General features: G+C 34.7%; 1 protein-coding gene across 1 annotated transcript; it reads left to right on the forward strand.

Annotated features, from left to right (window-relative positions):
* The first annotated feature begins 1,026 nt into the window (after positions 1 to 1,026).
* LOC114272161 (developmentally-regulated G-protein 2) lies at positions 1,027 to 24,279 on the forward strand. The gene is made up of 13 exons (XM_028213833.2): positions 1,027 to 1,281; positions 3,218 to 3,266; positions 10,845 to 10,931; positions 11,277 to 11,344; positions 11,598 to 11,674; positions 12,751 to 12,931; positions 13,183 to 13,239; positions 15,615 to 15,689; positions 16,329 to 16,448; positions 21,788 to 21,958; positions 23,056 to 23,169; positions 23,280 to 23,450; positions 23,962 to 24,279. The coding sequence occupies exons 3-13, from the start codon at positions 10,862 to 10,864 to the stop codon at positions 24,055 to 24,057; spliced, it is 1,200 nt and encodes a 399-aa protein (XP_028069634.2). The 5' UTR covers positions 1,027 to 1,281; positions 3,218 to 3,266; positions 10,845 to 10,861; the 3' UTR covers positions 24,058 to 24,279.

Raw genomic sequence — 24,279 nt, forward strand, 5'->3', positions numbered from 1 at the left:
TTCAAGAGTAATTCTATTTGCACACCATACAAATTCTAAGTACACATCACAAATGGTGTTTGGATATAAATTTTTTTGAACAAAAGTCAGATGTTCAAATATAACTTTATGAACATAAAACAATTGTTTAGGTATAAATAACAATAATGCTATGCACACAGAGGACTAAACACATAACCAAATACAAAACCAATTACGAAACTGTTCATCCAGATGACCACCTAGACAACTGCCCAGATGATAGAGTGGTCAACCGGATAACAAGATGATATTTGCGGTCGACGAGGTGATAGCCACTGTTGACAAGATGATAGCCACGGTTGACAAGCTCTTGTTGTGGTCGACAAGATGACAACCATGGTTAACAAGATGATAGTCGCGGTCGACAAGCGTTGGCCGATTAACCACCCAGTCATCCGAATGTACAGTTTCTGTGTTTGGTCCTTTGTTTGCATAACATTATTGTATAAATAATTGAACCGAATATATATTTGAATAATTTATTTTTATTCATAATTTTAAATTTGAGCATTTAACTTTTGTTCAAAAATTTATATCCAAACATCATTTATAGTGTGTACTGATAGTTTGTATAGTATGTAAATAAAATTTTCAGGTCCAAACTAGGGGTGCTCAACAAATTTGCCGACTCGTCAAACTGCTCGACTTGACCTACCTCGATGAGTTTTAGGCAGATGTGTGATAATGGGCGAATAAATGTAGGTAAAAAAATGGGAGTTTAATGGGTGTGGGTCGAGTGGTGGATCAACCGCCACCAAACTATATAGACCCAACGTGCTTGTTCCCCTTTCTCTCTCTCTCGCTCTTTTATTTTTTAGCACTGATTGGAAGCTTGAATTTGAGTTTGCCTAAATCGTCCAAATTTTGAGTCATCCGCCCAGTTATCTTACAAGAAAGTGACAATTGCGGTGGATAAGGGTGACAATCGCGGTAAACAAGTATTACACCGGTTATCCAAACGATTGCATGAACGGTAGACCGGCAAGCACAAATTTAAACTTTCAGACAGTCAAATTTAAATTACCAATCATTAATTTTTATTTTTTTCCTCTGTCGTGCAGCAGCAAAACACCCCCCCCCCCCCCCAAAACAAACTATTCATTTCATTTTTCAACTTTTGGGATTCCCAAACCATATTCTCACTTCTCTCTCTCTCTGCCCAAACCCTAACCCTAGTCTGCGTATCCCTCGATCGGCCGGCACTGTCTCCATCCTTCGACCGGCGGCGAGCGACGAGCAGCGGCGGCGGCGACGACTGAGGTATATTCTTCCCTGCTCTTCTTCTACTCTAATATTCTGAGTTTTGTTGAAATCAGACCTTGGTTTTGATTCCAAATATCATACTATTTTCTAATTAGATTTTGTTGATTTCATTTATTGATTTGGGGTTTTTTTGGGCAAAAGGACGTGATGTTTATTCCATATTTTCAGATCTATTTTGTTTGTTTGATTGGTTTGTATTGTAGATCTTCAGATTATCAGTATGTTGTTCTATACATTTCTGTTGTGTCAAAATTATAGTTAAATATAATTTTTTTATATATTTCTATTTTTGTGGTGTTTGAAAATTTGTTCTATGTATTTGTTCTATTTGGCTAGATGTTTTAAAATTTCAATTCCGTTTAATAGTTGAATCCATTACTTAATTATAACTTTGTTAAATTTTATGTCAAATTTAATATAAAATGTGAAGTCTTTTTATTGGAACAAATATACTATCATATTAGATAGAAACACTACAAAAATACTAACAAATATATCAACCAAGAGAAATATTAATTTTTCTCATCATTTAACAATTATTAAAATTTTCTTATATTTATTTATTATTGGTATTTAACAATTATCAATTGTGTCTTTTTATTTATTTTAAAACATGAAAATATGTTTGCTATTTTTTATTTTTAGCATATTTTAGAAAATGATGCTATACTTATGCTTTGTGTGTTAAAAAAAATAGTCTTTTATTAATTAGTAATTATAGCTATTTATGAAATATGAAAGTTTGGACTTTATTTTTATTATAAAAAATGAAGAATAAAAAAAATTTGGACCCAATTAAGGCCCAAAACAATAAAGAACTACTAGAAAATAGTCTGAAAAAGGTCCAAAATAATAAAGTCCAAACCGCCAAACTAATCCTCATCCAACTATTAACCCACACGGCCTGTTCAATCTGCATCCTCTCACCAAGCGAACATATGCGGATTGATTTTTCTCAATCTGCCTAAGTTTGTATGGATGGCAGATGGGAGGCCATCTGACCCAACCAGATTCGCGAGCACCCTTGATTCTTAAAATATAGGCTAAAAATTTTAAAAAATAATAATTAAGTGATAGAAAACCTACTTAATTTTGATTAAATTTATAAATACATGCATAAGTATCACCATACATAATTATAACCTCACTACCGCTGCCATCACCATCACCACCACTTCTACCATTGTCATCATTACCACCACCACCACCACCACCACTACCACCCCTTCACCACCACTACCATCACCATCATCACCACGGCTACCACCACTATTATGCCACCACTACAACTACTACCACCGCCACCACTCCTCCACTACCATTACCACTTCTACCACCACCTTCACTGCCACCACAACCACCATCACAACCATCACCCAACCACTATAGCTACTATCACCACCCCTCCACCACCACCACTACCTCAACCTCCATTACCATTGTCATCGTTGCATATCAATCTCGCATCGAACCTCTTGAGAGTAAGTCGCAAACTCTTATGCAGGGCTTGCTATGTTGAACAAGTTCAAAGGCAATTATTTATTTATTTGCACTGAGTTCAAAGGTAATTACAATTGATTGGTCATGACCGTGGGTACTTTCATAGAGCATATCAGTATAAGGGCTTGTAATTTCCCTAGTATAGAAATGAGGCAACAACAAAATCACTTGAGCCAAGTTACTTGTGATGCATAATGCATCTTTTCTTTGACTTGATTCCTTAAGAACCCAAGTGTTATTGCTGAAGCTTCGCCTACTTGAGATCTAGGAGTGCTAACTTTTTTTGATTCTACTTAGTGTGAAACTGTGATGCCTCAATAAGTCACTCCTCCAAGAGACCTTCGGCACCTTGGTGCGCCTTAAGCCTTTAAAAACACTGATTGTCACCATTTTATACCTAGGCAGGCTTTCATCGAACTTCCTTTTCTTGCAGGTTTTTGTGTCTCAATTGAAGTGTTGCAAGAAAATACAACCATACTGAGGTATATGGCTACCTTCTCTTATGGATTGAATTATCGCTGTTGTTGACCTTAAAATTACTAAAAACATGTGCGTGGTATTTGTAAATGGAAGCTTATTATGGTGCAATATTTGGCATTGCATATTTGCATCCCAAGGGATGTACTTACATGATATGATTTTTTTACCTCTCCTTGCTAATAAAATTTATTGTTATTTTTGTTTCATATTCTACACCATTGGCTTATGTTTAATCCTCATGGCTTCTGTTCTTTTTGTTTTCTACATTGAAGAGAGAATAAGGCTTAACTTAGAAGTGTAGTTGAAATTCATTTTCAAACATTGCTTCATCATTTTCTTGGCTTTCGACTTTTAAGTCGTTTGGCATGCATTATTGAAGCAAGTAGTTATGTTGATAGTTAGATTATTATAACTACTTAAATAACTTAAATATTATGCTTGGAGTGGTCGCTCAACTTTCATTTTAAATCTAAATAGTTCCAATGAACGATGATAACTTTGTTGCCAATTTGTCATCAGGTTGGCCAAGTTCCAATTGATTGTTAGGTGCTCCATAGTAGAAATAAAAATGAATATATGGTGTGTAACTTTAGTAACAATGGAAGTAGAAATAACAGAGAAGTGAAGATTGAAAAGCAGGAAATAACAAATAGTGAATATTTTTATTACTTAGGTTCAATTATTAATAATAATAGAGAAGTTGGAGTGACGCGATTCGTGAAATTATAGTAGGTTGGCCTAAATGGAGGTCATGATTGAGTGCTTTTGGCATATTACAATTGACGAATACTAATGAAGTTCATAGAAAAATTCTATGGAACAACTATAAAAGGCTAGTGATGCTTTATAGGACACAATGTTGGGCTACTACGAAACAACACATTCGTACGAGTATAGTTGAGATTAATATACTCTAGATAGATGTGTGATAAGACAAGAAAAGACAAATTAGAAATGAATTAATTCGTGAATAGTAGAAGTAGCACGGATTGTACAAAAGTTCAGAAAGAACAAAATAGTTTGGTTATATACAACAAAGGCTTGTATATGCAATGGTCAAGAAGAGTGATATGGTCACCATAAATGAAAATGTTAGGAGAAGAGAAAAACCTAAATTGACATGAGATGTGTTGGGGAAAAAAAAATGATATGAATTTATTAAATTTGATCGAGCATATACTCCTTGATAAGAGTGGAATGGTGAAAAAAAAATTATGTACCCTACTTGATTGGGACTAGAGGCGGAGCTAAATCTTCCGCTCAACTTTGAATTTTTTAAAAATTATATAATATTATGTAAATTTTTTAGAAATTTTACGTAAATTGACACCACTAAAATTGTTGAAAAATAAATATGATGGTGCCAAAATGATTTGTAAACAAAAACTTTGTACGAAAACACACATTCAAAATGACGTGTCAATGATATTTTTGAAATTCTTAGGACAATGGTGTATTTTTGATTGAAAATGAAAGAACAAGAAGTCACATTATTCTGTATACAAATTTTATTTTGGTAAATTACACTGACCTCCCTTGAGGTTTGCCTTAATTACAGATACCTCCTTGTGGTTTCGAAAATGACACAAACCTCCCTTACTTTTGAAAATAAAAGTTTGATTCCCCCTTTCTGTTAAAAGAGCCTTAACGGTGTTAACTTGACAGTGAGAGAGAGAGAGAGAGAGAGAGGGGGGGTCTTCTCACGTTTAGCGCCTTGTGGTTCCTTCCCACCTACTCCTCCTCCTTTGGCATGAATGCCTTCCATAGTCAGTCTGTTCTCTTCACCGACACTAGCTGCAATAGCCTCATCTCCGCCTCTGTCCTTTCTTCTCTGCCGAAGAACGGTTGTATCGCCACCAGCCCCACCACCTTCATTTCACAACACAATCAATCAAATTTCAATCAAACTTTTTAGAGTAAAATTAGTGATGTAATGTTGAGAAAATTGCTTGAATTTTGATTTGATACACATTTGATGAAATAATCATTTGAGCACAATTTTTTTAACTAATAATTTTCTATGAAATTTCATCAATTAAGAAGAAATTTCATCAATTAAGAAGAAATGCGATGCAAATGTTATGTTATGTTGTGGATCTATTGTTTGATTTTCATGCCTTCAATTTCTAGAAATTTAATTCGACAGCTTGATACGCGACGTGATGAGCGAGATTGGTGCTAGCGCTGTTGCTGGTGAGAAAGTAGTGAGAGAGGTTTGCATTTTCCTGTAGGACTTGAGATTTGTTGTTGTCGAGGAATGTGAGGACGTCGAAACTGTTGTCGTATTGAGCAGGGTAGCGGTGTTCGAGAGCGAGGCAATAGTTGATGGAGACGACAATGGTGGGGACTTTGCCGGCGAATCGGCGGTAGACAGTGTCATAGGCCTTGGAGTCGGTGGTGAGGTAGACGAATCCGCTACCGTGGAAGAAGACGATGACGTGGAGAGTTTGGTCGGGATTGGTGGGGACAAAGAGGTGGAACCAGAGGTTACAAGAGGAATTGATACATGATGGTTGAGTTCTACGCGCTGTGGTGTGTACACTGTCAAGCTTTGGCGCCGAAGTATGCTGCAGCGGCGACGGAGCTGAAGGGCTAGGCGGTGGCGCTCGTGAAGGTGGATGGTCAAGGGTTTCTTATTTTTTATTTCTTTGTTGATGGTCAACATAAACCCTACGATAGCCAAAGGACTAAGTAAAACCCCTACGATGGTCAACATGATTCATATATATGTAAAGTACATGAAGGGTAGTATTGGAATTTGCAAAATAATTATGGATGACATCATCGTAATCTATTTGATTTTGGACGGATAGGTAACAGAAGGGGGTCTTTGTATATTAGTTTCAAAAGTAAGGGAGGTCTGTGTCCTATGAAGCACGGGTATGGATATGAGTACTGGTATTGGTACAATACGGGTATGTTGATACAGTAAAATTCAAAAAAATAGGGTACGGGTATGGTTTGGTACGCTTGTAAAAAAAATATTTATTTTTAATTTAGAGTAATGCAAAAATTAATTAAATGATTTAATTTGTTAAGGTCCAACCTACAATTAACATTTAATACCAAAAGTAAAGATATAAATCAAAATTAAATATCAATATATTAAATAACTTGCAAATCATAGTTTAATTTTAAAATCATGCTAAGCATAAAACAAAAAATAAAATAGAAGTCTAGTGAAAGGAGTTTTATCTCTGTAGTAGAAGAAAATATTGTTTTAATTGAGATACGGTATATACTAGGTACGCTAAAAATTAAGAAGAAAAAATTTGGATATATGTTTCGTGTACCTGGTACGTATGCAAAAGTACTATACGAGGTATCATACGCCGGTAAGTACCGATACGGGCACGACCTGTTTTTCAAAGTACCCATGCTTCATAGTCTGTCATTTTTGAAACTGCACAGGAGGTATCTGTAATTAAGGCAAACTTCAGGGGAGGTCAGTGTAATTTACCCATTTTTTTTATATATCGTTACTCCTTTTTAAAAAAGTAGAGCTTTGTTAATAGCTACTTTTCTTTTTAAGCATTGGATTCTTAAATGTTTACAATTTTTTTTTTTTCTCACATGAAGACTTGTGTCCTTTTCCTCACTCTCTCTGCTCTATTGATTAAACATATTACTAACTGAATGACACCACTGAATTAAGGGGTTGTTTGGGATAAACTAAATAAGTGCACTTTTTGACTTTTTATGAAAAATGAGTTGGGTATGGGTTGGGTTTGAAATGATGTGATAGAGAGGTGATGTGACTTAAATAAGTTGATGTGACTTAAATAAGATAGTGACTTTTTGACTTTTTTAATTTATGCCAAACCAAGCCTAAATTTCTAGCTACATCATTGATTGGGATACAAGGCTTTAATTTGATAAGCCATTATTTTATAGTAGTAGATCATCTAATGCTTATCTGATTTCTATGAACTTGATGATGTTTTTATTCAATGATTGTTAGTAATTTCATCACATAAATCTGTTTTCATTTCTACATATTACTTGAATTTTTGATATGATCTATCTTTCATTATTAAATATGGAGGAATTTGGCTACGTAGTGTTCATCATATTTTTAAAATACCCTTAAATATAAGATGGTAGTTGAGATTCATATTTGTACATATACATACCCGTACATATAGCTTGGGAAAGTAGATTAGAGACAAAGGTGTCAATTTTTGCTGGATGCGTTATGACTTTGATTGTTGATTCAGGAGCTTCGCTCACTATGTTACATACTCTTCAAAATAACTCAACTACCTATTTCGGACACCTGACACTTGGACAAGGGTATACATTGTGTCCGATACTTTCCAACGGACACTTATATATTTGTATTTAATATTATCATTATACATATTGTATAATTGCCGTAAAATGAGTTGCCTTTTTGACACTCTATGTTACATATGACATCATTTTATTTCACATAATATATTACAAATATAAAAATAGAGGTTGGGTTTTGGGGAGCGGTGGATACATTTTTGTATCTCCACTGTTCCAACGTCTGTCCTAATTAATGGGATGCCAGCAGGGTTCTTCCCCACTTGGAGGGGTTTGCGGCAGGGAGATCCATTGTCCCCATTATTGTTTATTTTGGTTATGGAGGCTTTGAGTCAACTGTGTTCAAGGGCGGTCCAAGGTTTATTATCAGGTTTTGTGGTAGGTGAGGGCTCTGCCTCTTTGGTGGTCTCCCACCTATTTTATGCTGGTGATGCGTTGATTTTTTGTGATGTGGAGGTTACTCAGATTGGCAATTTACGTTGTGTTCTGTTATGTTTTGAGGCGGTGTCAGGGCTGCGGGTTAATTTGTCAAAATCAGAATTGATACATGTAGGTGAGGTACCTCGATTGCTGGTGTTGGCCGCTGTCTTAGGTTGTAAAGTGGTAAGGTTGCCAGTTTCTTATTTGGGATTGCCCTTGGGGGCTTCTTTTAAGGAGACTCGAGTGTGGGCTGGGGTGGTGGACAAAGTTCAGCGGCGTTTGGTAGGGTGGAAGCGCCAATACTTGTCAAAAGGGGGGCGAATTACTCTGATCAAGAGTGTTTTGCCCAGCATTCCGACGTACTTTATGTCTGTGTATGTGATTCCTGGGGGGGTGGCAAAGCGGTTAGAGAAGTTGCAACATGTCTTTTTGTGGAGTGGGGGTGCAGAGGGTTTTCATTATCATTTGGTGGCTTGGGAGAGGGTTTGTACTTTGAAGGAGCGGGGGGGTTTTGGGTGTGCGGAAATTGGTGGTGTTTAATCAGGCTTCATTGGGTAAGTGGTTATGGCGTTTTGTGGAGGAACAGGAGAGGTTATGGAGGAGGGTGGTTGTGGTGGCTAAATATGGAGAGGAGCAGGGGGGCTGGTGTTCGAAGAGGGTGGTTCAATCTCATGGTTGTGGTTTGTGGAAGGGAATTTGGTTGGGAAAGGAGGTGTTTTGGGATAGGGTACGGTTTAAAGTGAGGGGTGGTGAGCGAGTTCGCTTTTGGCAAGATCGATGGTGTGATCGTTTGACTTTGACGGCCATGTTTCCTTTGATTTTTGCTATTGCTGCTGCTGCTGGGAAGGAGCTAGTTGCTTGGGTTTGGGAGATCCATGGGGCAACAGTTGGTTGGAATGTTCGTCTTCGTCGTCATATACAGGATTGGGAGCTCGACCAATTGGTAGATCTTCTTGGCTTTTTGTATGGACTGCATAATGTGGGGGGTGGGATGGAGGTGTTGGGGTGTTTCCTTGGAAATGTATTTGGGCTATGCGTTCTCCTTCTAAGGTTGCGTTCTTTGTTTGGACAGCTGCATTGGGGCGTATCCTTACTATTGATAATTTGATTCGGCGGCGGCATGTGTTGGTCAATTGGTGTTGCATGTGTTGCAGGGACGTGGAAACGGTGGATTATTTACTCCTTTATTGCCCGGTTGTGTCCAAACTTTGGAATTTTCTTGTTGCTTTGTTTGGCTTAGTCTGGGTGCAGCCGGGAACTTTAATGGGAGTGTTACAGAGTTGGGGTGGGACTTGGGTGCGAAAGTGGTGCAGGAAGGCTTCGGTGCTTGCTTCCCATTGTTTGCTTTGGTTGGTTTGGTTAGAACGGAATAGGCGAGTGTTTCAAGATGATTGTCATTCCGTTTTTTGGTTAGAGAGTCGGTTGTTGATGGTATTGCATAATTGGGTTACAGGTACAGTCGATCCCAATGTTTTGGTCTTCGTTGATTTTATGGAGGGTCTGATTAGATAGTTTTGTTTTTTTCCTTCATCTTCAGTTCTATTATTTGCATTGTCTTGATGCCTTCTAATAAAGTCTGTTTATTTATCAAAAAAAAAAAAAAAATGAAAACTTATTGAGACTATTGAAGTTTATGTATTTATATATTTTTTAATCAGAATATTAGTATGAGTGCATTGAAGTTTTCGTATATTTGTTATTTGATAGTTCGAAATTATATTTTTCAAACTATTAAAAATAAATAGAAGATATTAATAAGTTCAAAAAAAATTATCTCTTTAAAATTTTTTATTACTTAAACCTTGACCCCGGTGAAAAACATCTTGGAGTATGAAAACTTATTGAGACTATTGAAGTTAATGTATTTATATATTTTTTAATCAGTATATTAGTATGAGTGCATTGAAGTTTTCGTATATTTGTTATTTGATTGAAATTATATTTTTCAAACTATTAAAAATAAATAGAAGATATTGATAAGTTCAAAAAAATTTATCTCTGTAAAATTTTTTGATACTTAATCCTTGACCGTGGTGAAGAAAATCTTGGAGTTGCCACTGCATGCCAACAATGGTCTGTACAGTAGATTCACTAAAAATTTACATTTTTATTATTACATATATATTTTTTTAATATTGATTTTATTTGATAGATCTCGACGAGTAGGTTCCAAAAATATAAATGTTACAAAAAAACAAATGCATATAATTAAAATATTATAACATTTCAAAGTTCCATAAAAAAAAAAAAAATGTAATAGACAATGACATGTCAGTGCACAAAGTGGTGTGCTGACCAGTTTTTTGCCCCGAGTATGCAACAATTTCAACTTAAAAGGAAGGGGCATAATTGTCAAGGTATTTTTAAAATTTTTGGATGATTAGTTAAAATTATGTGCTGAGACATAATTAAGTCCCCAGAAAAGGACTTTTTGGTAATTAACACTAAAATATTTTACATTTTTGTGGAACTTGTTAGCTAGGACCAAATTACTCTCCATGTAGCTAGGACCAAATTCTGACATGTTTTACTTTTATAACCTTACTTTGATGGTGTTAAAGATCAGAAGAGATTGATTCAAATTCTCATTAGATATCGATTTATTGCAGTTTATTTTGTCACTTGCCCCCTCACTACCCGCTGTAGAGTAACTTGTTTATATTTCTTACTCAACCTTATTATGGTTTCAGTTTTTGTCTTCTGTTTTTTTTTTTTAATTTTATTTGAACTGCCTGTGTCTGTGAGCATGTGTGGTTATTTTGCTTCCTTTTGTTGATATATATTCGTTATGATTTTGTAATCACCTACTTGGTTGGTCATCCCATTTTCAAGATGTAAAACTAATGTCTCACACGCTCTCTGCTGGACAGCTAAATTGAACAAAAAGATGGGGATCATAGAAAAGATTAAAGAAATCGAAGCTGAGATGGCACGAACCCAGAAGAATAAAGCCACAGGTTCTTAATATAATCCATAATAAATTTTAGTTACTTGAATGCCTCTTGTCAAAAAAAGTTGCTAAAACTTTTTAGCTACTTGAATGCTTCATACTTATTAGTTAACAATTCACCGGAGATGCGTTCAACTAAGATGTTGTCAAAACTTCCTTGAAGCTGTATTCATCTTCTTTTTCTTTTTCTTTTTCTTTTTTTAATTTTTTTGCCATATCGGCAATTTTTTCATATTCTATATTCCCATTTTATACATGTTCCATGTATTTCATCTTTTCCCAAATCTCTATAATTTGTTCTCAGAATGTTCTACCGGGAGATTCATTCTTTTTTATTTTAACAAATACGCAGAATATCATCTTGGTCAGCTCAAGGCAAAGATAGCAAAACTAAGGACACAATTATTGGAGCCTCCAAAAGTATGCAAGTTTTTTTGATTTGTAGATATGCAAATGCATCTAGAGATGTTAGTTTCTTTTTTTTTTTTAAAAAAAAAAAAAAAAAAAAGAAAAAGAAGAAGAAGAAGAAGAGGAGGAAACTTTTGACTCATGATTGTGTGTTTTTATTCATGGACATACTAAAATTTAGATTTATTGATTTCTGATCCTCTGAATTAGTGTGCATGAATGTGTGTATATACATTTATGTTTTTATTTTTCAAAAATGACCCAGGGTTCTAGTGGAGCTGGAGAAGGTTTTGAAGTTACAAAATATGGACATGGACGTGTTGCACTAATAGGATTTCCGAGGTCTGGTATATCTGGCACCTGGATAAGCTTTTCTTCTTCTGAAATAGTGATCTATACTTTTACTTCAAATACAAAATTAGTAAGCATGGATTCAAATATCGATTTGAATGCAGACAGGACACTATGATTTTCAAAAAATCAAGACATGAACACGGAGGGGATATGACAAAATATATTATTTATATAATGTTATTTGTTATGTATATAAATATTATACTGAAGCTATTGATAGAAGCACTAGGCAAACCTGTAACAGAATACTGGTCGAGTAGCAGATCCAATAGAAAAGAACTCCATCCTTGGCTAGACCTACCTCTCTTTTTCAAATCATTCGTTCCACTCTTCTTTCTTGGTGCGGTAAGCAATAAAAAAAATAATGAAAAGCTAACTAATTCAACATGAGAAAACCAGTCAATTTATTATTTTTTAAAAGAATTTAATTTAATAATGAAAATGATCCTTCATTAAAAATAATTTAATCACAAGTCAAACATCTCCTAGGGAATATTTGGAGGTAAGATACATGTGTCTATGATGTGCCCCTAAGGTGTTCAATGAGAACAAAATCAATAAAAAATACACACCATGTAGCATGTCCGGCGTGTTCCGATGTGCCTGAGGTGTGACAGTGTCTGACACACCTCAGACATGGTTACGGCAACTAATTTTAAGTGTCCTTGTATCATAGGTTCTGCCACACGGACATGCTGCTAGAATGGAAAATATGCGGTTTATTAAAAGTTCCTTGTTTTATCGAAGTCAATGTTTGCCATTGTGGCTGCCTCAAGCTATGAAGTGCTATTAGTCTGTATTTTACAAACTCGGCAGTAATAGTTATTCCAGCCCCCCTTTCCACAATGTGTATTTTAAATGTAGTGTTACAAATTCTTGACTACAGTTATCTTGGCTTGAAAAATAAACTTGATGTCACCCACCTGCAGCGTGTCTGTCTGCTTTCTCACTTTCTCTCTCTTGCCCTCCCCCTCCAAAGGAGCACATTAACATAGTAATAATATGGGGACAAATTGGCCCTATTGTGGGAAGGAAACTTCACAGCTATTTCTATTTGTCTACAGTGTGGGGAAGTCAACTCTTTTGACACTCCTGACGGGAACACATTCAGAAGCTGCATCATATGAGTTCACAACTCTTACCTGCATTCCTGGGATTATTCACTATAATGATACTAAAATTCAATTACTTGATCTTCCTGGAATTATTGTAGGTGCTTCTGAAGGCAAGGGGCGTGGTAGGCAGGTAAATGCTTCAGTTGCTTGTTTTCTCTTGTGATATCATGGCGTCATATGCCTCTAATTAGTTCTTAAATTATATTTTTATGAAAAGATGTTTGATCAATTTTGTGAAAATTCATTTTGAAAACGGTATGGATATGATCTCGAGTTAAGGTTTTCTCCTTTTCATTATTTCTTTTGCCTTGTCTGGCTAGATGTCGGTGTCTGGTGGTAATTACATGAAACTTGAATTATTTATTTATTTTCTATTCTCAGGTTATTGCTGTTTCAAAGTCATCAGACATTGTGTTGATGGTTCTTGATGCCTCAAAAGTAAGCATATATTATGTAGTTGTGTAGTGTTTTTGCTTCTACTTCTTGTAGTTGTATAAAGAATTTGGTAAGAGTTATAATGGATGCCTCATTAGGTCAATGGTGACGGCATAGGAATTATTTTTGAAATATCATATTGTTCCATATTAATATTTCACTCTTGGTGAGCACACCTTTTTTTCCCACATTTCACAATGAGTGCCTGATGAACCTAAATACATGACATTTTTATTGTGTTATCGCCATCGCTGTTTATAAGATGCCATATGTGCTTTTTTATGTTACCAGCAACAGATGGTGGCCTTGGTTGATGCTTTCTTCTATCCTAAGAAACATGGACACTTTTATGGAGGAAGCATGTTGTGTTGGACACCCGTGTCAGACACTCCGAAATACATGTTAGACACTTTAATGTGTCTTGATTTAAAAAATTAAATTCATACTATCGGACACTTTATTGACACTTCACGGACACTTAGGCGACACTTCTTGAACTCTTTGAATATGCCTTATGTGATGAATACCTCTATAATAATAATGTTCTGCATCCTTCTATGCACTCTAAATATGTTTTAAAACATTAATAAAATGAATACATCATGTGTATTACAATGTTCTACAAGAATGTAATGGTTATGTGAATAATACCTTAATGTTCAATTTATCAAATATATAGCTTTTAAATGTAATTAGTGTTATTTTACATATTTTTATTATCTTTGAATAAGTTAGTCATATATATGACATAATAATTTGTAGAAATGTAAAATTTTAACGTGTCCCAAGTGTGTTGTGTCCTGTATTTTTCGAAAATTGATGCGTCGGCGTGCTAGTGTCATGTCTGTGTCATGTCACGTGTTTGTGTCTGTGCTACGTAGCTTCTATCATAGCTTGTGTTCTCTTATGGAGTTGCCCTTAGAGTTTGATCCCATGCAGGTGCAGCCACTTATGGTTGTCCCATGAACCACAGACACGTGGCATATGGTAGATGTGGACACGTGCTGGAAATGAGTTGGACTTTGAGACATCTTCTATGTGTAAGAAATTATGTAGTATTTTGTTTTTAAAAATTGATTGGGATGGGACACAACACTTAGTTTGGTTTGGATTTGTTTTTGTTTTTAAAAATTGAGAATGGCATGGACATTCTCTGGACAAGTTGTAGACAAAAGAGTAAGGCATGAATAAGAGAGGAAAGAATGCTCAGTTGGCTCCTTATGTTCTTGATATCAAGAGAGGTAAGGTTGTACAGTTGGCACCTTGAGTCCTTGATATCTAAATTTTAACTGTTTTCCATGGCATTTTTCCAACCTTGGGAGTTGAAAACTGGTCTTATGTTGTTCTGCCTATAAAAATAAAATATTGCCCAAACCCTTTATAATCTGTAACAATATATGTGATTTACTTTATGTTCAGTTATTATTTACAATAACCAGTCACATTTGTAATTTGCTGTCATTCCATTTATAAAAGCACCCTGTCTATTTTTAGACAAAGGATTACCGTTTTGATTGATATACCCTTTTGATTTAAAATAATCATAACATTACTAGCTCTTCTCATATAATGTTATTTTCTCATCGGAGAATTTTATCACCCTAGGCGTGATGATTTGTCCGACCATGTCGGCTAGCCTATTTCCTTGTTTCTGTCCCATGTCAACATTCATGCTTCTTAGTAATTGTTGTTCTCCTTTTATTTTTTTAGTATTTTTTGTTAATCTGTGGTTCTAACATGAATTTTTTGAACTACATTTCATTCATGTTGTGAAATTGATTGTTTGTTTAGGCATTTAATGTTTAAGTACAATACTTCACATCTAATTCAAAAATTGTCCTCTCTTCCCCAAATCAATTGGTCAATTATGTGGTATTCTCTTAAATATGCTTATTGGGCACAAAAAAGAATGGCAACATGCCTGATGACTTACTATTACCTCTGGGTTTTTGTTGCCATAGTATCAGACTTGCAATACCAATACCTAATGAGCACCGTATCAACCTTGTTAAATTGATTTTATGAAATTTACAGTTTATGTTGGACACTGGTGCAAGCTGTCCTGATAGTAACAGCTATATGGCTCATTAAATACCAGTTTTTTCTGACGGAATAATCTGAAATATTCAAATTTTCTTCGGGTGATTATTATTATTATTATTATTATTATTATTATTATTATTATTTTTTTTTTTTTTCCCCTTTACTAGATTATAATATTCATTCTGAACCTTCCAAATATGTATCATGTGCATTTTACTCTATACTTCTGGTTGTTTGTTCGTTGTAGATTGCAGCACTTTTCTGTTTTTGTAATTTATGTCGTCTTCTTGATTTCTTGTTTGCTTGCTTTGATCGTACATGTTTTAATTCTTTAGAGTGAGGGACATCGGCAAATATTGACAAAGGAGCTGGAAGCTGTGGGCCTGCGTTTGAACAAGAGACCACCTCAAGTAATGTTTCATGCCTTGGGTTGTGAAATTTTTTTAATTAGTTGTCTGTCAATAGTACATGTATAATTCCAAATTTCTTTGCTTTCCATCCAAAATAATAATAATAATAAAATAAATAAATAAATCCAGATTTCTTTGTTAATGAATTTCCATCTACATGAGTGGCTTATTTTTGTATCTTATTTTCTATACATTTGAAAGGATGGGTCTCCCACACCTTCAGACTTGCATTTTGCCTTGCTTGTCCTGGTTTCTCCAAAATTTTGAAATTTCCAGATCTTAATCATCTCTACCCTTGAGCTTATATTATTTTGATAGATAATAAGAATATAGTGAACTACTTATTTTTGACGGATAATCTCTTAAATTATGCATGATACTCTCACATATTAGATATTTTCATTGAATTTCATTTGAAACTACTGATTCAATTTCAATTATTCATATTACTGCTTGGATATTCACCAAAACCAAAACAATTCCATCCTTGACACATAATGCACTTCCTCTACTACAATTCCTTTTGAAAATTACCCACTCCATTCATTTTTTTGATGTCCATAGTTGTCAAAAACTGAATTATCGAGGGTATTTTTATTTTTATTTTTTTAATAGTTTTGTTTATTTTTTCACATGTAGATATATTTTAAAAAGAAAAAGACTGGAGGTATCTCTTTCAACAGCACAATTCCATTAACCCATGTGGATGAGAAGCTTTGCTATCAAATTCTACATGAGTACAAGATTCACAACGCGGAGGTATTTAGTGAAAAACTTTTCTGGCATTATCTTGGTTTGAATTTGAGAGAGAAACAAGGGAAGAATTCTGTGACCATTGTCGCATGCTTGCTGATGCTTGAATTTTGTTCTCTTGCATTCTGACACTGTTATTGTTTTCCTCTTTTCCGTGTTTCCTTTTTTCCTTTCACATTGTCATTTATTTATCTGTGTAATTGTTTGTTTGTTTGTTTGTTGATTTTTTGCTTTTATTTCTCCACAAAAAGAGCAGTTCTTTTGATTATTATTTTTTAGACGTAAATACTTTATTAAAGAAAGCAGCAAGAGGGTGCTAACCCTCTAAAAAAACAAAAGCGTTGATCGTCAATATGTTTAAAACTTACTGAAACCAACCAGGGAAGGTTCTACCAGACTACCATGTGGCCTCCTTTAGGCCACATTCTATCTGTTGTTGCAAGTTGTTTTGTACTCATTTAAATTTTAATCATGACTGACGTCTTGTTGCATTGCCCCCCATGTAAACCGTTTCTTTCGGCCTTTCACTTGCCTCGTCTAAAGTTCATGTGCCTTCCATCTTTTCTAAACCTGGTGACATTGTAAGCCTTTGGTAAGAACGAGACTTTCCCCTATAGTCAAAATGAGGGCCCCTCCTTACCTACAAAAAGTGACTTGCGTACCTAACATTCCGTGATAGGAAACAAGAAGGAATTGTACGAAGATTAGGGATATATTTCAATGTTTCTCTTATTTATAATTAAATATATTTATTGTTTTATTAGTTTTTATTTTTGGTAACTATTAATTAGGATTTCTTTGGCTGCCTACAAATAGGCCTTTTATATAATGGTTCGGTATATTAAATTGAATTTTGGATATTGAGATCAAAGAATTAAGGTTTCTTTTATTATGTTTTACGTGGCCTTTATTTTTATTTTCTTTTAGTTGTTCCATTCTCGTCGACCATCCAAGCATCAAGTGGTAGCCTGACCCAAATTTTTGAAGCTTTGTTGCCGTCACCCAATTTTTTGAATAAACATGAGGACATATCAGCACTCACTGATACAGCTGGCAACCATCATAAGTTTCATTCTCACACCATTGTTGCCCTTTTCAGCCAATCGGGTTTAGTCCACTGCAGACCATCGTTGCCAATGCTGTAACTGCTGCCTTTGTCTTCCCCACTTTTGGCACTGTTTACTTTACTTGACAACAGCAACCCCAACATATGAACCATGGGTACTTCAACAAATATGCCGTACCCGTACCGGATACCAATACTTCGTATGGTACTTCTGCATATGTGGGTACCCAGAACACGCACCAAATTGTTTCCTCTTAATTTTTGCCGTACCCCAGACGTATCTAGGGTATATCCAACCCATACTGTACCTCAATTGAAACAATATTTTCTTTTAATATAGAGATAAAATTAGTTTCATTAGACTTTACTTTATTTATTTATTTTAATGTTTAGCATGATTTTAAAATTAAACAATGGTTTGTAAGTTATTTAATATGGGTGGTGTTTGGGAAGCCAAATTTGGGCTATTTTTGGCTAAAATGTACAAAAAGATAAAATAGACTAAAATAGTCAATAAGACAAAATGTCACATCAAACCCATAATCATTTTACTTTTTCTCTTACCAATATTACTTCTAACTACAAAAAAATCCAACCCTCTTCTCAAATACAAAAATTTTAGCCTATTAAAATAGTCAAAAATTAAAATAGCCAAAAACGAAAATAGCCTACTAAAATAGCCAACTTTCCAAATAAGGCCATAATGACATTTAATTTTGGTTTGTACCTTGACTTTTTGCATTAAATGTGAATTGTAGGTTAGTTCTCAACAAAGTCATTTAACTAATTTTTGTATTACTCTAAATTAAAAATAAATATTTTTTTACAAATGTATCCAGCTGTACCTGTACCCTACTTTTATTAGATTTTACCATATCGACGTAATCCTATCGTACCGGTACCCGTATTCGTACTCATACATGTGCCGTAGACCCCAACACTGTTGACAAAGCCTGTGATCTCCGACCTGAAAACCCAACAACTGACTATATCTCTTCAGGTATCTAGTCAGCACTTTTGCTGCCTCTATGTGACTCACCCATATCATTGATTGTCATATTTGCTGCCATTGATAACCACTTGACATCTCACTTGATTCAAATACTGCTTCTCATTGTCATCATTATCTTGCCGGAAATCATTGTCTGTCCTCACCATGTATTGTTGTCAGTGACCATCAATGATGATTCTGCATCTTTGCTGAAGTTTCAACCCTGGAGACCTAGGTCTTTGATCAGTTTGCTTCAATGAAATTGCTACAATATCCTGGGTTGTTATAACCCAACCCATTATCTCAACCCATCTTGAAACCCAGGCTCAACCCAACACCTTAAACCCAAAATTAAACCTAGTCAAGATCCAAAACGTCCTCACAGCATAATCAATTCACCTACCCAACTTGAAAAGAGGTCCAACCCATATTCCAACCCAACAAATAACCCAAGTCTACACCACACATTCACTAGCCCAAGCCTTGAACTCAACCAAGACTTAGTCCAGTCCAGATTAATCCCCAAAAAGACCTAACAGTGCACTATCCCAATTCGTAATGCCCAGACTATTCCCACAACCCAATAACCTGACCTAGAATTTTAGACCCAACCAACTATATATTACCTTGAACCAATCCAACATCTTTGAGTCTAATATCCAAAAATCTGCTAGATTGGGCCGTATACTCATGCCACAAAATCTGCGCCATGTTGACCACCTCAAAGCCTGCATTTTTATGCGATAAAATCTTTTCCCTATTCTCCACTTGGCTCACAATGCCTATCGATCCACCTCGTACACGACTTTGAGCCATCTAATGATTCATACTTGCTTTAAGTGGTTACACATTTTTCCTTTGAAAGTTGAGGTTAATAGTTTTATTTGTTGAAAAATTAGTAAAATTTGCAAGATGTTCAGTTTTGTGTATATCTTTGGTTGCCTTCAAAAAAGAAAGAAAAAGGGTCCTTTGAAGATATCATAACCACTACTAAGCTCATGGGCTCTTTTGATGAAAACATTAATACCATTCAAGCTCTCATGAACAACATTAGAAACACCATTGATGACAACTTGGTTGCCCTGGAAAATTGATTAGTCAAATCAATGCCAATGTTGATACTCAAAACTGTATACAACAAACTGATGTAGCCATTGAATCCAATGTCGTTGAGCTTATTGATCGTTTAAAATCAGTAATCAAACTACAAACGTCAATTCAAATAGCATAGCGGCTTCCATCCGGGTCGAACCTCAGGGACTAAGAGGCTGAGCTGTGTTAATTCGGAAATCAAGTTTCAAATTAATTTGGGAAATTTCTGATCGTGGTAAATAAATTGAGATTTTTTTTTTTTAATCAGCGAAAAGGAAATATTTATTGATGAACAGGAAAAAGGGCTTCAAATTACCCTAATGTTATAACTTTGATTATTTATTGATTTAAAGAACCGATCAATTAATATGATAGTGAGCTGTTGTAACTACAAGCCCAACGGTGTCGTCAAGAGGATTATGCGATTGCTAATTGGGTATAATCTATCTTTGCCAAATACAAATAGCCTACAACCAACTTGAGCATGACTTGTCTAACTTAGCATAGGTTATCTTGATTGTCAATTTCATATACACATAAAGCTATTGTATAACCATGCATCTCTATTATTAGAATTGTATGATTCGCGATTCGAATCGTATGATTCGATTCGATTCGATTAAGTCGGTAATCGATATGAACCGGTTGTATGAATCGCAAATAGCTATGAATCGTAGGTGAATCGGTGAATCGTGAATCGATTTGATTCACTAAAATCGATGTTTGGCTTTCTTTTTTGGTTTTTTTATTGTTGGAAAAAGGGTTCACACAACCTATTTAAGGTCTTTAGGATTACTATATGTTATCTTTTGACTCTCTCTCCCTATTACTCTTAAATACTCAAACTGAAGTGGAAAAAAATAAACTCTCTACAATATTCTAGGCTTATATATTCAATTTTATCCAAGTACTTGCATTTACAAAATGAATTTTTTGAAGGCATCAAGTGAGATTTTTGAAAAAGTTTGAAGATTTTGGTTTTTTAACCTTGTAAAAAGTTAAAAATATTATTGTTAAGTTATTGTTACTTGGAAATTGAAAGTTTGTTTTTGTTTGCTTTCTTTATTAAGAATGGTTGATAAGAAATAATATCTAAAAGGGAAAAGGTGAAGTAGTAAACATGGGAACCCGTGTTAACTTCTTACCAAGAACACATGATCATCATTTAAAATAATATTTTCATTGATTTAAGTCTAAATATTTCATATTTATTAGATATATTTAATATCAAGTGTGTAGATATATTTTTCTATGTAATTTAAAAAAGGTGATCGAATCTTTATGCTTCACGATTCGATTCGATTCGATTTGTGATTCGATACAATACCATTTTGATTCACGATTTGAATCCCTATTTGACAACTATGCCATGCATTAAAAATCGTCAAAATCAAATACAAAGTGTGAAATTGAAGAAATCAAGTTCCATTGAAGAATAATGCCCGAAGTTTTACAATTGTCATATCATCAATCAACCCTAAAAATTACAATTTATAAATCAATGTTAAGAGGATCAACCGCTTATGGAGAAGGAAGCAAACTCTGTATTAACTGAGAACACTATGATCAAACTATGAAATCTATCTTTTCTTGTGTAGGAGTCCCTCTCTATACATGAACCAAACCAAAAACTACTATTTATACTTTGCTGCTAAAACCCATCTTATTTGGGTCAAGATTTCGCATGTTTTACTTAAGTTCGATTCACTCCTTGATCACCTTAGCCCCCATCAAGTTACAGATGGGGTCCTATAGATCAAGTTATGGTGTACATAGTGTCATTAACATTTCAAGATGTAAGAACTACTACTGTTCTGCTTGACACAACATGTTATCGTATCAATGCGTATGGGATGTGTGAACATTTCTATTGTGCAAACTCTGAAAGTTGAAGAGGGAACCTTTCCAACTTCACTAGGAGTTACCTAAGATAACTCTGTTGCATGGGTATTCCAAAGCTAGAGAAACACTTTTGCTTTATGAGTTATGATGCGGGGATACTTAATGTTATCCTTTTACATAAAGATCAAAATTTATAATACAATATCAAGTGCTCATGTATTTGTATTTTTATTAATTTTTAGGTTAATTATTTTGTATGTTTGTTATTTTTGGTTAATTACTTAGCTTTCCTAATTTAGTTGTTAGTTGTTTCAAATAAAATACTTTGACTGACGTTTTTTTCTGGTTGTGTAGGTATTATTTCGTGAGGATGCCACAGTGGATGATCTCATAGATGTTATTGAGGGGAACCGCAAGTACATGAAGTGTATATATGTCTACAACAAGATAGATGTTATTGGTATTGATGATGTGGACAAATTAGCCCGACAACCAAATTCTGTTGTCATTAGCTGCAATCTAAAGGTACTACTTTTTTAACTTCCACTTTAATATGGATACGAGCCAAATGAGTTATTTATGTTTTAGCGTGCAATTGGGCAATCACTTGATCTATATGACTTGAACAGATCCAGGTAATTTGGTTCATACTGGGCATGTATGGTGCCTTCATTAACTTAGCTGTAGCTTTTACTTCTATAAATATTTTTGGACCAAATACTACTCAGCACCAGATTTGGCTACAATGGAGAAAACCTGAAACAAATTTATTGATGTTTTAACAGTCTGTCTGAATCTGCATATTTTGGGATGTGTAATTGAAAGTTAAATGTATTCTGGATAACAATCACCTTGCTTGGTTTCCAGTTTTTCAAAACACTTTTCAGAAAATTCTACTTTCTTATTTTTCGTGTTTTTTTGTTTTTATTGAATTTTTTTAATATTTTAAGCAATTTTTTTACTTTTTAGACACACCTAACATAAATACACCTAAAAAGTAAAAAATTGTAAAAAAAATCTTTTGAAAATTCACTAAATACCAAAAATACAAAAAAAATACAAGAATTCAGTATATTTTTTGTATTTTTATGTATTTATTAATTTTTTAAAATATTTTTTCACAAATTTTTTACTTTTTAGATACATCTAAGTAGGTGCATCTAAAAAAGTAAAAAAAATGTTTAAAATTTAAAAAATATTCACTAAAAACAAAAAAACACAAAAACCAAAAAAGTCAATTTTCAAAAAACTTAATCCAGAAAACTCAAACCAAACACAGTGAATGATGTTTTTAACAGGAAATGTTTTTCCACCTGTAAGACAAACGCATCATGTATTTGTCACTCATCTGTAGGGTTTATTGAAATTGCATGTAAACAATTTGAAAGAGTGGTAAGTGCATTAATCCATTTGGCCAGTTACCATGGGTTTCACTTAGTTTCTGAAATGACATTTTTTCATACATCATTGTGCATTAAATATCATAAACATGTTAGCACGCTTTGTAATGTGGATCCAAATATCCACTGGGTTTGGGAGAGTAATGGGAATAAGCAGGTCAACACTTTTTTTTTAAAGAACTACACTGCCTGAGGAATGACACTGTTATGTTGCTTGAACAGCTAAATTTAGACAGATTGCTTGCAAAGATGTGGGAGGCGATGGGGCTTGTGAGAGTTTATACAAAGCCGCAGGGACAACAACCTGATTTCACAGATCCTGTGGTTCTCTCTGCTGTATGCTAAATTTCCTTACCTCTGTTTTTCATAGAGCTATCATGCATGGAAGCGTCTGTTCTTTTTTTCCTTTCCTTGAATAATCTTTCTTTCTTGGTTTGTAATATTAGGATAGAGGTGGCTGCTCGGTTGAAGATTTCTGTGATCACATACACCGGAGCCTAATGAAGGAAGTCAAATATGTGTTGGTGTGGGGCATAAGTGCAAGGCACTACCCACAGCATTGTGGCCTTGGCCATGTTCTTCAGGATGAGGACGTCGTTCAGATTGTTAAAAAGAAGGTTTGATGAGCATTTTGTTTGAGTATGAATTTGATTGGGTTGGGCCCCACCTGCAATAGCCAGTTTTTGTGAATAAATTTTGGCTGCATATTGTACTTTTAGGAGGGTTTTATTGACCTACTAGTTCCACTAATAATCCTCCCCGCTGACTTTTGTTGACATGGCAGCCATTACCACCACTGAAATTCCCAGATAATCCTTATTGAATATAATCTCATGCACTAATATAGAAATCCAATTGAAAACTTATTTGGATGGGGGGTAACATGGCTGTTGACTTCCTATGCTGTTTGTTGAGTGATTTATGGAACAATTTTGAAGTTTTTAAAATCTTTATGCGATTTGTTTTCTTTTTGAATTATGCCCAATTTGGAATAAATGTTCAATAGTCACTAGTTTTGACCATCTGGAAGGTTGTATGATTCTGTTATCATTTTTGCCCTCTTGCAACCAAACTGAGCATAAGTGTCATACTGAAAGCTAAACATTCTTAACTTGCATTTTTTAACAGGAGAGGGAAGATGGAGGCAGAGGCCGATTCAAATCACATTCAAATGCACCTGCTCGAATATCTGACAGAGAGAAGAAGGCTCCCTTGAAGACATAGTTATTAGGATTGAGAGGCTAGCTTGGAATTTGTGGTTTCACATTAAATGGTGTTTGCTTCCATAGATTTTATATGTGTGGAAGTGATTGAAACAAGTAACTTGGTTTTTGCAGAGGATCATGGAGCTCCATTTCTTCTTGTTAATGAACCTGAGTGAATATTTCTTGCCAGGGTTCTTTGCATTCTTCTACATGAAAATGGCTTATTAGTCACTTTTCCTTT

Source organism: Camellia sinensis, chromosome 4, assembly GCF_055761805.1.
Source record: "Camellia sinensis isolate YWXY chromosome 4, ASM5576180v1, whole genome shotgun sequence".
In the NCBI taxonomy this organism is placed as follows: Eukaryota; Viridiplantae; Streptophyta; class Magnoliopsida; order Ericales; family Theaceae; genus Camellia; species Camellia sinensis.

Coding starts and splice junctions, on each gene's coding strand:
- LOC114272161 (XM_028213833.2), top strand. CDS start 10,862: ATGGGGATCATAGAAAAGATTAAAGAAATCGAAGCTGAGATGGCACGA. Junction 12,932..13,182: donor GCAAGGGGCGTGGTAGGCAG/GTAAATGCTTCA, acceptor TTCTATTCTCAG/GTTATTGCTGTTTCAAAGTC. Junction 15,690..16,328: donor TGAACAAGAGACCACCTCAA/GTAATGTTTCAT, acceptor TTTCACATGTAG/ATATATTTTAAAAAGAAAAA.